Here is a 13,054-nt window from a genome sequence, read left to right on the forward strand (position 1 = left end):
CTAGATTTGATGCTGTGTATTTGCAGCCTTTCTGGAGGAAGGATTCGTTGTGATTCAGAAGGGCGTTCCTTTCCAGTCCGCCCTCTAGTTCGGTAATGCGTTCATCAGGCGAGCAAAATGGCGCCGACCGTAGTTGCGCTCCTGTAAATTGAAAACCGAGTGAGTGTCGGAGTTCTCATGAGTGGAATTCGAGCTCAATTCCCGAACCCAGTTCTTTAGGGTCTCTCCGTGACACCTGCACGGCGCTCGTCGAATCGACATGGTGCGTCTGTGATTTGCCATGGACGCAAACGCAAGAGACTTGTCGTACGAGGAGGCGCCGAATAGATCCATTCTAGCTAGAGAATGGATTTTCCAAAAAATTCTCCACTGCGTCGAGGGTGGCAAAGCCAAAGCTGCAGGTGTCTTGATCATTGGGAGTCCCGGCAGCGGCAAGACTACAACCCTCAAAGAGATCGCCCACCCCGCTGATTCAGAATCCAGACAGGCGGAGCTCCACCGGCGGCTCGTCTCAAGATATCACTGTGATGCTCAAGAATTGAAGAGTCTGAGTGTTGTCAACTTTATTCTTGAACTCGTCCGACAATTGTCTGACTGTCCTCTGCTACCTGGATATCGAGCCAGGATCGAAACCCCCGAAATTTCGGCTCTACTCCAACCTTCAGAAATCGAACGCTTCCCAGATGATGCCTTCAAGAAAGCTATCCTGTTCCCTTTGGTGGAAATCGAACCTCCGGACCAGAACTGTATTCTCCTGGTGGACGGTATGGACGAAAGGGGACCCGATGTTGAAGTGAGTTCGTTTCTTTCCCGATGGGGAACTCTTCCTCTTAGGTATCCCCCGGAGGAAACTGAATACCGATTTCTTGCGCGGAAGACCGTGATATCCTCCTGGGAAACTGCCGGTATGTCGAGAATTCTCAGGGAAGCTCAAATTCTGCGATCAAGCCAGTGGGGGCCTTTTTTGGCGGTCTTCCATTAATTCCTCGAGATGGATCCAGTTTTTCTTTCTTGAATAAACATTCTTCCGTGGTCGTCGAGCGGGTAACGTCGAAGAGAAGACCGAAACAGGAAAGGGGCCGCCTTATCGTTCCGAACTGGGTCTGTGATGATGCACGATTACGAAGTTCCAAGCCGAGGGGACGCTTCTGTTCGATCAGATTCTCCAGCGAAGTTACCTTGAAGAGCGAAATTTCTGAATGAATTTGAGAAGAGTTCCCAAGTTTCGCTCTCTGGGGGACATCTTGGCTCAGACAGCATGGAGCGTCGCGTCGTTGGGAAATGATACATGACTCATGACTACGGGAAATACTTCGAGGATTCCTCAAGCTTATTGTCTATTGAGTTGAATGCGAGCTCAACCAAATGAGATTTTCTTTGAAACAGCGAGTCGCGCATTCCACGCACACTGCCCGATCGACCTCAACAGTTGAAAACCCTCTCTGGAGTGAAACCGTTCCACAACTTTTATCCGCACATTATCATCTGTTCCCTCCCTGGCTGATTCTAGTCTGCACCGCACGCCGCCAGAGTCGAACTCTCAGCAAATTGTTCACCGGCTTCAGAAGAGTAAGTGATGACCCGCGACATAATCATCACAATCTCGCGAGCGCCTAGATCAGAAAATGGCTTGCGTCGCGTCGGATGCGCTCTCGTGATGTGGAAATCGGTTATTGCAGATTGCTCTTGATGATTTGCGGAAATCAAATGTGGTCCGGGACATGCAACAATACATCCTCAACAGACTCGACGCCGACGCAGGTCTGAGGAAACACTTGAGTCGCGAGAATGCTGAGATGTTGAATTTACTTCATATCAAGAGCAACGGTAAGACGATGCGGAGCGTTCGGCGTAGTCTCATTAACGTTAGTGTGTCGGCATAATTCACGGTGTCGGATATCCATCGATTATTATTTCTATTTCTACAATTCCTAACGGTCCAATAAAATGCACCAGAAGATGTCAACAAACAATTATCATCAACTCTTATGAGTTACAGGTTGCCTTCTCTACCTGGAGCATGTGCTCGACGGAGTGGTGGACAATAGTATAGTCTTGCGCGAAATCAGGGATATACCTGGGACTCTGAACGGGCTGTACTTGTGGTACTGTCAGCGGCTGTTCGGCTCGAAGCTCGAATTCGATAGCGAGGTTCGGCCCCTCTTGAGTCTCCTGTTGACAGCAACGAGACCTGTTCCTTTCGAGGTATGAAAGAGTCCAAGAAAATCAAGAGCACCCCAAACTTGATTTCAACCTAACCTTGATTCCGAGAGTTGTTCTTCCTGAAGAGACAGCGAATGTTTCGATTTCAGGAAGTGTACCAATGCATGTGGGCTTGGGATTCGGAGATCTCTCGGGACGGTTTGCTCAAAAATATAAAAAGACTGTCGAAAATCATCGTCTGCATCCAAAGACGTCTGAAGATATTCCACCAAAGTTTTTCGGATTGGCTGTGTGATGTCAAACACTGTACACAACGTTTTCTGTGCAAGCCCCAAGTCGGTCACGCCATCTGGTCTCTGCGGTAGGGTTCGGAAATAGAGTGAAGCGACCTTAAAGGCAATTTTCGGCGCTGAGGGTCGAGATTGGAACTCTCTACTGACCATGGCGGTCGGCTTCAGGTACTCAAGGAAAAGCTCAGACCTAAGCGCAGAAGAAGCCGACGATCTGTGGCACCATCTCAGTCGGACCGGGATCGCGCAACACTATCGCGTCATGTGGTTCAGTCAATGCACAGGGGAACCACTAAAGGAGAGCATCATGTACGCCTCGGTCACCTCGATAAATGACAATTTGAACAACAGCATGGTGCTAGAGGACCGAGTCTTCCGAGCTTTGCTGGAAGCCAGCTCGGCGCCCAACATGAAGCGGTGAGTCATCGCAATCGAGACATCGCGTTGAGCTAGGTATTCTGATTAGGAAGCACGACCATAAGAAGAGAGCTCTCCACGAAAAGAAATTCACGTCGCTCAAGCCGTGTAAGAATGCCGAATGATAAGTTTTTGACGCTTTGTCGAAGCGATCTATCGCCTCGCTAGACATCCGAACGCGTCAAGTAGATTCCTCGTTCCCGGACGCGTGGCTTTCGGTGCAGGATGGCATTAGTGAGACATGGCTGACCCGAAAAGTGAAATTCAATCTCGTTGGCTCCGAAGGTTCCGAACGTGCGTGAGTGTGGACGACCTTGACGATGATCTCACATCCGTAAGCGAGTTGGCAACCTCGATGCTCGAAGAGAATCAGCTGACCATCGACCCCGAAGTCGTCGACGAGGTTGACCCGACTAGCGAGAGAACTCTGCTCCACACGGCGGCTAACGACGGGGATTTGAATCTCGTCGTGCGATTGCTGGAGATCGGAGCCGAGATAGAACGCTCCGACCGAAATGGACAGACCGCTCTGAATCTCGGTAAGAATCCCCGCTTCGTTTCCTTCTGAAAGAGCTTTTTGGGCCTCCTGGTTTATATTCCCGGTCGACGCGTTCAAGGCACAGGAGGCGTTACGTTTTAAAGACCCAATAATTGAATTCTCCAGCGGCGCGTCAAGGATTCACCCAAATCGTTGAAGTTCTCCTCAAATCCGGTGCGGCCGTCGACCACGCGGATCTCGACGGTTGGACCCCGCTGCGATCGTCCGCTTGGGCAGGACACGCGGCAGTGGTTGACACTCTATTGGAATATAAAGCTCAGGTTGATCTCGCCGATGCCGACGGACGAACGGCCTTGAGGGCGGCGTCCTGGGGAGGACACGATGAAATCGTGCTCAAGTTACTCAAGGCCGGAGCCGACGTGAATGCCAAAGATGCCGAGGGCCGAACCGCCCTCATCGCTGCCGCCTACATGGGTCATTCAGCTATTGTGGGTAAGGATTCGGACCCCGAAAGGGAAAAATCTCATCGACGGGAAACCATAGATTTTTCGATCGCATCTCCGCGGCAACGATTGTGCGAGCTCGATTTATTACTCAGGTCACCTTCTGGACAACGGAGCTGATATCAATCACGCCGATAAGGACGGCCGGACAGCTCTGAGTGTGGCTGCTCTCTGCGTCCCCGCGTCCCAAGGCCACCATTCGGCGGTCGTATCGCTACTCCTGGAGCGAGGCGCCGAAGTGGACCACCGAGATTCTGAGGGCATGACCGCACTTCTAGTAGCGGCTTTCGAAGGACATTCCGAAGTATGTGAGCTCTTGCTCGAAGGAGGCGCGGATGTTGATCATGTTGACTCGACGGGACGAACACCCTTATTCGCGGCTGCTTCAATGGGACACGCTCATGTTGTGAGTTTGTTTTACGAGACTCGTCATTTATTCAATGGTATGTGGGGGATTTCCCCTCCTTCTGGTATTCTCATCCATCATCCATTCCTTCCGTCCAGGTAAATCGTCTCCTGTTCTGGGGAGCGTACGTGGATTCGATCGATTCCGAGGGTCGGACAGTTCTCTCTGTGGCAGCCGCCCAAGGAAACCCGAAAACTGTTGAATGCCTACTGGATAGGGGGCTCGATGAGTTGCACAGAGATAATGCGGGTTGGACAGCTCTCCATTACGGAGCTTTTGAGGGACACGTTCTCGTTTGCCAATTAATTATGCGAGCTGGCGCAAAACGTAAGTGTGGGTTCCGGGAGAAAGGAAAAAGCTCTTGCTGCGGGAAAATAATTATTTTTTATAGTTATTTTCATATTCAAAATCATTGTTGCGTGATTTGAAAATTATCTACATGAATTTTCCACATCAAAAGGCGTTCCATGGTTTTGAAGATTTCCCTCTCATCGCTTTTCCAGCCAGCGAAGTCGACACCGATGGACGTACTCCGTTGATCTTGTCGGCTCAGGAAGGTCATACGGAATGTGTGCATCTGTTTGTGGAATGTTGTCCAAAGATTTTGGAACACAGGAGTCACGACGGGCGCACTGCGCTCAGAATGGCCGCTATGGAAGGCCACAGGGAGACCGTGAATCTACTGCTAAGTCATGGCGCCAACGTGAATTACAAGGTGCTGACCACTCTTTGCATTCCGAATGTGTGTTGTGGATCGGACAGTTGAGCCGAGTTGTTGGACCTCCGTGACAAGCCTCTGAATCCCCTTCGATGCGTGTTCCAGGATGCTGATGGTCGGACGACATTGTATTTGTTGGCCTTGGAAGACAATGTCGCAATGATCGATCACCTCATTGATCACAACGCCGACATCGAAGCTGTCGATTTGGAGGGACGAACCGCGTTGCATGTTGCCGCCTGGCAAGGTAAGACACGGGAGGTCGCCTGACCTGCGTTCTTGACTCTCTGACGCCCACATACGGGACGAACCGCATGGGCGGGATCGGAAGCGTATAACGGATTTCGATTTTACGCTCGCAGGACACAAGCAAGTTGTGGATTTGCTCCTTCGTCGAGGAGCTGAAGTTGACGCAGTGGATCGGGAAAAACGGACAGCCCTGCAATCGGCCGCCTGGCAGGGTCATGCCGAGGTAGTGGCCCTACTATTGGAGAAAGGTTCCCAAGTTAATCATGTCTGCAATCAGGGAGCTTCCGCCCTGGGCATTGCGGCTCAGGAAGGCCATGTTCAAGTTGTCCAGGTTCTGCTCTCCCACGGGGCGGATGTTCTTCATACCGATTTGTGCGGACGAACACCCGCTAGAGTAGCGTTGAAAGCCGGTCATGCTGACGTGGCTGCGATAATCGAGAGCCACGGAGGGAACACTCAGAGTGGTCAAAGCTCTTCCTCGAATATCAGCGGAGATGGCATGCCCCGAGCGGTGCCCAGGACTCTCCTCCAGCCAGCCAACAGGGACAGTTTCACGGAATCGGTGAGTAGTAAACGAGGCCTGTCCCAAGGAACGTCCTCAGCTTTGATGCTCCTGCGGACACTTTTGAGACGGCGTCTGTGGGATTCACTGTGGACTCGCAAACCTTCCAGGCCACCGGCAGCGAATCTGGGACGGCAGAACGGAACGTGAGCTTCACTGCCATGATACAACGCCGCGCATCGCAAAGCGGAAGCGCGTGTCCAAATCGGGAACAAGGATCGAGCTTCCAGAAGCTCCGGAGAACCAAAATCGTCACCAATCCAAACTTTATCGGAAGTGGCAATGTGAAGAAACGCGATCAACTCATTTAGTGTCAGGGAGTCCCCGTTCTCCCGAATCTAGCTCCCAGCTGAAGCTATTGACGAGGCCGGACTGTTGTGCCGCTGGGGGAATCGGGGTCTCGGATTCCTTTCGGCGGGAACATTTTCGAGGAATTACTAGTGGGCAGAGAGTGCGGCGGGTGATTTTGTGCTTTGCATTCCTCAGCTATCGATAAGAAGGGAGATTTTAGCTCGATTTGCCATTGAATCCTGCATATCAGCTGCGAGCAGCATATCATCGAGGGCTGGCACCGATTAGCTGATCAGGAATATACCTACCTTCCATTCTGGGTCCATTTTGTGGGAACCATTGAAGGTATCAGCTCCTGATCGGGAACGCCTCCAGTATCGCGGAATGGTTTTTGAGGGAGCAAGGAGCAATCTTCCCCATTCCAAGGATGCTAATCTTGATGATTTTCATTTGGGTTGTAATTTATAGATTTGTACGACTTGACACTGCTTGTATCTACGTTCCCAAAGCGTAAGCTCCTATGAGAGGATTGTTTGCTGTATTTTGTATAGGCCCGACGCAGAACGAGAGTGAGAAAATAGCAATACTGTGCCTTCCCCCTGCAGGAATATTTCTTTTTTCCGGAATTTCCGTTGTGAACTTCTCTTCTGGGAACACCGTGGATGCGAGACGGAACGAAGAACCCTGTGAACTGAAACTGAAGAAATCTATATTTATCCGTTTGCTAGTTTGAAACCACCGCTCTGTACTCCTTTAGATATCGGTAGGGAAGATCAATTTTGGAATCACTCCTGGATTGATTCGGAATCGATTCAGGGATGGAGCATCGACTCGAATGTTCAGTCACCGGGGCCAGTTGCCTGACAGGACCTCCATGGAGACCCGCTGACGGACCCGTTGACTGTCGGAAGTTGGGAAAGATCTCTTATCTAGTGAGCTTCTCCCAGCTGCCTTTTTGGCGAAAACATCAGAGGTCACGAGGACGAAGATTGACCACGATTCTTCCGTTGAGTAAGGCCGGAGGGTGACGTCCCTTGGAAGTTGGCCCCGTGTCCACGAAAGCGTCATCGACCGGGGGTTCGAAGGCCCGATTCCGAGGTTATGCTTCTAGGTGAAGAGGATGCGGAGTCATGTGATAACGAGGACTCGGATCTAGTCAGAGACCAATGTTTCCCCCCCTGCGGGAGCTTCACGCAGCAGCCTGCGGACGTTGAGCCAGGCTCGTTCCTCGGGGTCAGCACCATTTGCCAGACGTATGTACTCCGCGAGATCTCACTCAAACGAGACTCGAAGATAGCGGCGGTCTAGCTTTCGCCATTTCCGCTTTTGCGGTCATTCTCGTTGAGGGTCCCGACGGATCGAGCTTTCGAGGAGCCGCGAAATCGCAAGTGTGAGGACGGCAGAGTTCAGGAGCTCAGCGACCTGCTCGCCGAGTACGGTGCGACCCATCAAGCCTACGGCCTCGCATGAATTCTGCGAGCTGTTCGTTAGTGGTCCGGATATCCCAGAGACCCGAGGGAAGATCTCGGGGCAAAGGCGCTCTCGATTGAGGCAAAAAAAATTCTGGAAAAGGGTTCTCGGTTTATTCAGCTTTAAGGGTTAAAATCCGAGTTCCAACAGTTGAAAAGAGAGAGGCTCTCGCCGGGATAAGGAAACATTGGGATAGACTATGAGATCGCGCTTAAGCGTACGGAGCTAATAATAAATACGGCTTCGCGCAATAATCCTTTCAGCGATTACAACGAGCGTTGATGTCTGGACAAGATGTCGCTATGGGAGAGCAGCGGATGTTCCCTCGACTTTCCGACCGAAAACCGCAAGGGAACGAGGCGTCTTCGAAGGGGATCTGAGCTGGGCACTCGTGATTGTTGACGAAATCCGGGTTCCCTGTCGAAGCGTGTCGTATATCACTGAATGGAGGCTTGAATATCGGATCCAAATGTCCAAAGTGAGTCTTGGGGGCGAAGACCTTCACACTGTCCCTTTCGAGGTCTGGATCCTGAGCACGGATGAAAAAAACGCGTTCGCCCTTTCTGAAGGTCTCCTCTAAATCGATGACGTATCCGAGTTCCTTGAGCCCTTCAGGGAAAAAGTCCCGACAGTCGTAGAGTAGAACGTCTTGGTATTCGAACTCTATATCCTCGTGGAAAGAGGATTTTAATTCGCCGCAGTATGCGCTGAGATTCGTAATGACGCCAGTCTCAAGCTTGCATGTTTGGACCCGTCGATGCAGGCGGAAATCTCCAACACTCCAATCTGATCCGAGAACGTTCCCCTTGACGATAATTCGGTCGCCTTTCGCCAGCCACGGGCTCCTGAAGTTCTGCGAATGGGACTCCGCTATATCAGGGTATTCAACAGTGGCTCGCATGTTTATAGGGCTCCAGTCGCGAATCACGCCTCGGAACTGTTGTTCTTGCAGAAATTCCACCTACGGACAAACGAAATCTTCGAAAATCGACGATATCGTAGCAGCGTCCGTCATGCTGCCGAGGAGCCGAACTCTACATGAGAAAGTTTCCGGTTGCGATGTTCCAACTCACTTTTGTCAGTTCCTCGTCATCTTTGAGCTCTCCCGTGAACAAACTGGTAATCCTGGGGAACCACAGGTGCTGATCCATTATTTTCTGCACTTTCGACAATTTGAAGCCTAATTGGGTGCCCCGTATGAATCTTGGATTCAGCATGGAAACCAATATGAGGTCTTCCTTCTCCTCGCAGCTTGTAACTTGCGCCAGGAACTTCATCCTTGAATCTTCAGGGTGCGACTCACGAGTTTATTGCTCAGAGCGAAAATCGAACCGAAAACGATCACAGTGTTACGAGTTGCAGGTACGTGCACAGAAAGTCACATGCAAGCGCATGTCCGCGTTAGAGTAGGTACCTCGCGGTGGATTTCCCGCCAAAACCCAGCGGGGACTTCGACGGCCTCGATAAGCAGCAGTACGGAGAGGTGATACCGTGGGCACCAAAAGATCAGTAGCGAATCTCATGTCAGGAATTTTTTCGTCGATATCCTCATTCCAGGGTATCGCCACAGTCGATTTCAGTCTCTCCCCGGGGGACATTAAGAACGAAGGACGCATTCTGACCTGGAGCACGGACATAAATTCAGGAATGTTCGACCGGTTCCTTAGAATAATCACGCACCACAATCAGTCCGCTCCGATTAGGATAATCGACAAAGCCCCAGTGCAACGTTTTCGAATGCGGGAACCATTCAGTTTCGGAAGAATACGTTCTCCGAAGAATCGAGGCGCGGCTCCAAATATTATCAGCGTCAGGCTGCTCGCCACACGATGAGTATGGATGGCACGCGGCCGACCACTCCCCGACTCCGTCTCCCATGAAGAAGCGGCACCAGCATGGGGGAACTGAATTCGATTGGCGATTTTTGCTTAGCGCTCTCGGGAGCGGTCTGGTAAAGCGATTCCCCCGTTCTAGCGTGTAGCGGGGAACGCACCCCAGCAGTCATCGGATTTTCTCCCGACGCTCCAGCCTCTCAAACTTAGATGAGATTCATACTCAAGTCTCGACTGCTTCATCCCAACGATTGTCAGCCCTGTACTCCCACTCAGCTCCATCGACACCGGACATCGACGCCGGCTACGTGCTGCATCCTTTTCGGCTCTTTTTGTTAGTGAGCCAATGAAAGGACCATGTCGCTCTGTGGGGGTTGCATCCCATGGAACTCAGACAGGATTCTCAGCCTGGAACGGTAGCTATAAGAAGAACGAGAGTCGGTTCTGTTTCTCTGCGAGAACACAATAAATAGTTTATTTCATCTGCTTATCCGAAAAATCCCTCGTCTCAATCTTCCCCATCAATCTCTCTCTCTCGAGCCAGCTCATTGTAATATATTTCCTTACGCATTTCATTACCTCTCATTATCATTATCCAAAGAGCAACAAAGTGAACTTCTGTATCGAAATTCGTATTAATTATTTCTACACACCCCTTGCTAAGCCTGTTTCTTGTCTGAGTCCGTTCTCAGATAACCGGGCCCTTCCCTGTCTGCTGAACTTCGTGCCGTGATATATTCCTCGCATCATCGCCCGTCAGTCAGGATCGGGTGGTTGACACATGTTGACTGCTGCACGCCGACGGAAGTATTTACAATTCATTATTCCCCACCCACTCCCCGCACAGGCCTGAGTCCCTCCTCTGACTTCGGGTTCCCCGAACTGCTTCTAGAAGAGCGTTGATTAGTATTTTTCCACGGATGACTCTTCCGATTCCGGTCTAGCGAGACTATAAGCTCACCCCCTGCATTCCCTTGCTGATCGCCGAGATCAGCGGATTCGCGGGCTCTCGGCACTCTCCCCATGGATTCTGTTCAATCGGTTCGTGGACGAACCTCCTTTCCGAGATTGACTGAGTGAGGGCGGTTGGGTTGATCAGACAATCGCAATCCCGCTCGGTCTCAGTTTCCTCTGTATTCGAGGGGAGAGGAAGAAACGTGAGTCATTCAATGCCGATCGAATCAGAGCTCTGGCCTGTTTCTCGTTTGCTCAGTCATCAGACGCAGGAATCTGCGAACAACAATCTGGAGCTCCGGTCGATAATACGTTCATCTAGTAGGGTCTTCGCAGAATTGTCTCGATCTCGCTAGTCGTTCTGCGTGGCTCCGCATCCGCTGGATGAAGGTCCGTAAATTGCTTTCCCCGATCTTGAGTCGACCCACTCACATGTGGGTTCTTCGGTCTACTCCAATTTCCTTCGATGGTATCCAATAGTATGTACAATGTGTACAAAACATCACGACGGCACACCCGCATTCGTTCGCTCAATCATACATACACACATACATACACGCAAGCAGGCGAGCGGGCGGGCACGCGCACTCACCCCGAGCATGGGTCTCGGCAATATAGGCAATGAGCGGGGTGAAGTTGAAGGAGTGCGTTCAAGCTCTTAGATTATTCCTCGAATGTCGAGATGGGTAGTGGAAGAGAAGTAAAAGATGGATGCCGATGAATTCGCCAGGTGCTAGCTGCGTTAGGCGAACCGAACATATTCCGCAGACCTCCCTGTGATAAGATTGTCGAGAAAATGAAAGTCTCGGCTTTAGGAAGAATTATTCGGAAAGCGCTCCACGATTAGTCCACTCTCGAGCTTTGGTGCGATAGACCAGCCGACAGAGCTTCCATCTCGAGGATCACCTATCCCACCACAGCCCCCTCCCTCTCGTGTTTCCCTGTCGACTCTCGAGGAGAAGGCGGTCAGCAGAAGGAACAATGTGGACATGGAGAAGTATGCGAATATGTCCGCGATATATGAACGCAATCTCCTCGCTGCGGGAGCAGGGGATCACTGATGATTTGCCGACTCTGGCCCGTTCGACAGGAAGTAATCACGCGGAAACATTCATCGATCGGCTTTGGATTTCGTTGCTCGGTTAGATTAAGAAAAATCTTTCGACATTCACGTACGCAAGGTTCACGGAGGAAAGACTTCGACAAAGCTTTGAAAGCGCAGACTTGGAAAATCGAAGCGAAGTCCTGTTTGAGTCAAGACTAGAGCTTCGTGTGGTAAGTGTGCCCACTGGGATAATTGAAAATATAAAGCTCGATCGCCGGAGGACTAGATACGTACAATATCGCTAAGCCACATTCCCATCCAACAGAGAGCGAATTGGCAAAATAGCTTCACCTCGGAACGAAACATACGCAACAGAAATAAAAAGAGAAAAACTCTCGACTAGAAGACAGCTCGCGCGAAATCAAACGACAAGTAAAGGGCCATTTGAGAATTCGTTCCGCGCACACCGGCTGACTACACAGGGGACAATTGATATACCGATATTTTTACGCAAGCATTGCCGCAGACCGGCTTCTGTGTCTGTCTGTATGCTTGCTTATTCATTTGTCTGTTCTATGATTCGGACCTGGCATTCACAGCAGCACGAACGGAAAGTTTACCGACTGGTATGCATGAACGGTGCCCGTCGAAGGGAGTGCGTCAACTGGAGACCGTCGACGATTGGGCGCCAGCCACGGTATTCTCCCGGATGCGGGAATCATGTCAGTGACCACCTGTCGACTCCAGCCCCACTCATGTAGATAGCCGCACGCCCCCTTTTACACCTCCGTTGACGGTCTCGTTTGAAATGCCGTTACAATCGTCAGAGAAGCTCGCTGGCTGGCTGGCTGGCTGGCTGGCTGACCGCGGAAGCCGGTTCCCCTCGAGGGTAACATCTCCGCGTATTCCGCAGATCACGGCTCGCTCTACGGAACGCGAATTCGATCAAGTTCAGTGTCGTAATGCGTCATCCGCTCGTTCCGCGACGGCTCTGCTCCCGCCACCCGCTGTCGAGATCCGCTTTTTGTTTCTGCATCCCTGCAAGAAGGAGTTGCGGGACCCGTTTGGGTCTTGCCCGAATGACCAATGTCCCGGATTGATGAGTGTCGGCGGATAGATTCTCCTGACCGGCGAAATGTATGGTTCAGCAGAAAATGCTTGTGGTCGAACGATGTTTTTGATGCTATTGCAGTTTGAACTAGTACTCCTGTACAATCGTGAAATTCGCTAGTAGCCATCCCGTTCCGCACCATTCCTCGATGGAGGCTGCTCACATGAGTGGAACGCGCAGTCAAGCGACTGCAATGGGCTCCGCCATCCGAGATCGGCCGAGCCGTCTGATTTGGAAAACGATGTAATGCGGCGGTTCTTCGAGATTCGCTCGATCGAATCGCAGCACCATGTTTCACAGGCTCGGTGGTTACGCTCGTATAATCCGCAGCAGAGTCAAACGCTTGAGGAGTTCATACGTTCATCGCCGGAGCTGTCGATTAGGCGTCAATAAATCACGGGCCCCGGAAGAGCCCCCTGGGCTGCGGGAAGAAGACCGTGCTCTTCCTGTCCGAGTGGGATGAGAATTCAATTCGATTGTCCTAAGAGATTCGGTTTGCTTCACGCCATCTGAGCGAGTCTCGATCCGATGGAAACCCGGGCCG

The 13,054-nt window shown here is 51.3% G+C and overlaps 2 protein-coding genes across 2 annotated transcripts; one reads left to right on the forward strand and one right to left on the reverse strand.

Annotated features, from left to right (window-relative positions):
* The first annotated feature begins 280 nt into the window (after nucleotides 1–280).
* LOC100908580 (ankyrin repeat domain-containing protein 50) lies at nucleotides 281–6,666 on the forward strand. The gene is made up of 14 exons (XM_029113331.1): nucleotides 281–793; nucleotides 1,387–1,569; nucleotides 1,680–1,827; nucleotides 2,000–2,205; nucleotides 2,313–2,524; nucleotides 2,622–2,870; nucleotides 3,156–3,409; nucleotides 3,535–3,861; nucleotides 3,968–4,278; nucleotides 4,377–4,605; nucleotides 4,782–4,993; nucleotides 5,102–5,243; nucleotides 5,359–5,811; nucleotides 5,919–6,666. Exons 1-14 carry the CDS (start codon nucleotides 281–283, stop codon nucleotides 6,116–6,118), a joined length of 3,639 nt encoding a protein of 1,212 aa, XP_028969164.1. The 3' UTR covers nucleotides 6,119–6,666.
* A 1,001-nt stretch (nucleotides 6,667–7,667) lies between these two features.
* On the reverse strand, nucleotides 7,668–8,950 carry LOC100900437 (uncharacterized). Its single transcript, XM_003739586.1, has 2 exons — nucleotides 8,642–8,950; nucleotides 7,668–8,529 (listed from the first exon to the last, which is right to left on the reverse strand). Exons 1-2 carry the CDS (start codon nucleotides 8,843–8,845, stop codon nucleotides 7,828–7,830), a joined length of 906 nt encoding a protein of 301 aa, XP_003739634.1. The 5' UTR covers nucleotides 8,846–8,950; the 3' UTR covers nucleotides 7,668–7,827.
* Between the last annotated feature and the right edge of the window lie 4,104 nt (nucleotides 8,951–13,054).

This window comes from Galendromus occidentalis, unplaced genomic scaffold (assembly GCF_000255335.2).
Source record: "Galendromus occidentalis unplaced genomic scaffold, Mocc_1.1 scf7180000076574, whole genome shotgun sequence".
Taxonomy (NCBI): domain Eukaryota; kingdom Metazoa; phylum Arthropoda; class Arachnida; order Mesostigmata; family Phytoseiidae; genus Galendromus; species Galendromus occidentalis.

What these genes read in the sequence shown, in the direction of transcription:
- LOC100908580 (XM_029113331.1), top strand. Translation starts at nt 281, where the DNA reads ATGGACGCAAACGCAAGAGACTTGTCGTACGAGGAGGCGCCGAATAGA. An exon ending in TCGGCGCCCAACATGAAGCG is followed by an intron (nt 2,871 to 3,155) that starts GTGAGTCATCGC and finishes TTGGCTCCGAAG; the next exon opens with GTTCCGAACGTGCGTGAGTG. An exon ending in CAATGGGACACGCTCATGTT is followed by an intron (nt 4,279 to 4,376) that starts GTGAGTTTGTTT and finishes CCTTCCGTCCAG; the next exon opens with GTAAATCGTCTCCTGTTCTG.
- LOC100900437 (XM_003739586.1), bottom strand. Translation starts at nt 8,845, where the DNA reads ATGAAGTTCCTGGCGCAAGTTACAAGCTGCGAGGAGAAGGAAGACCTC. An exon ending in ATGACGAGGAACTGACAAAA is followed by an intron (nt 8,530 to 8,641) that starts GTGAGTTGGAAC and finishes GTTTGTCCGTAG; the next exon opens with GTGGAATTTCTGCAAGAACA.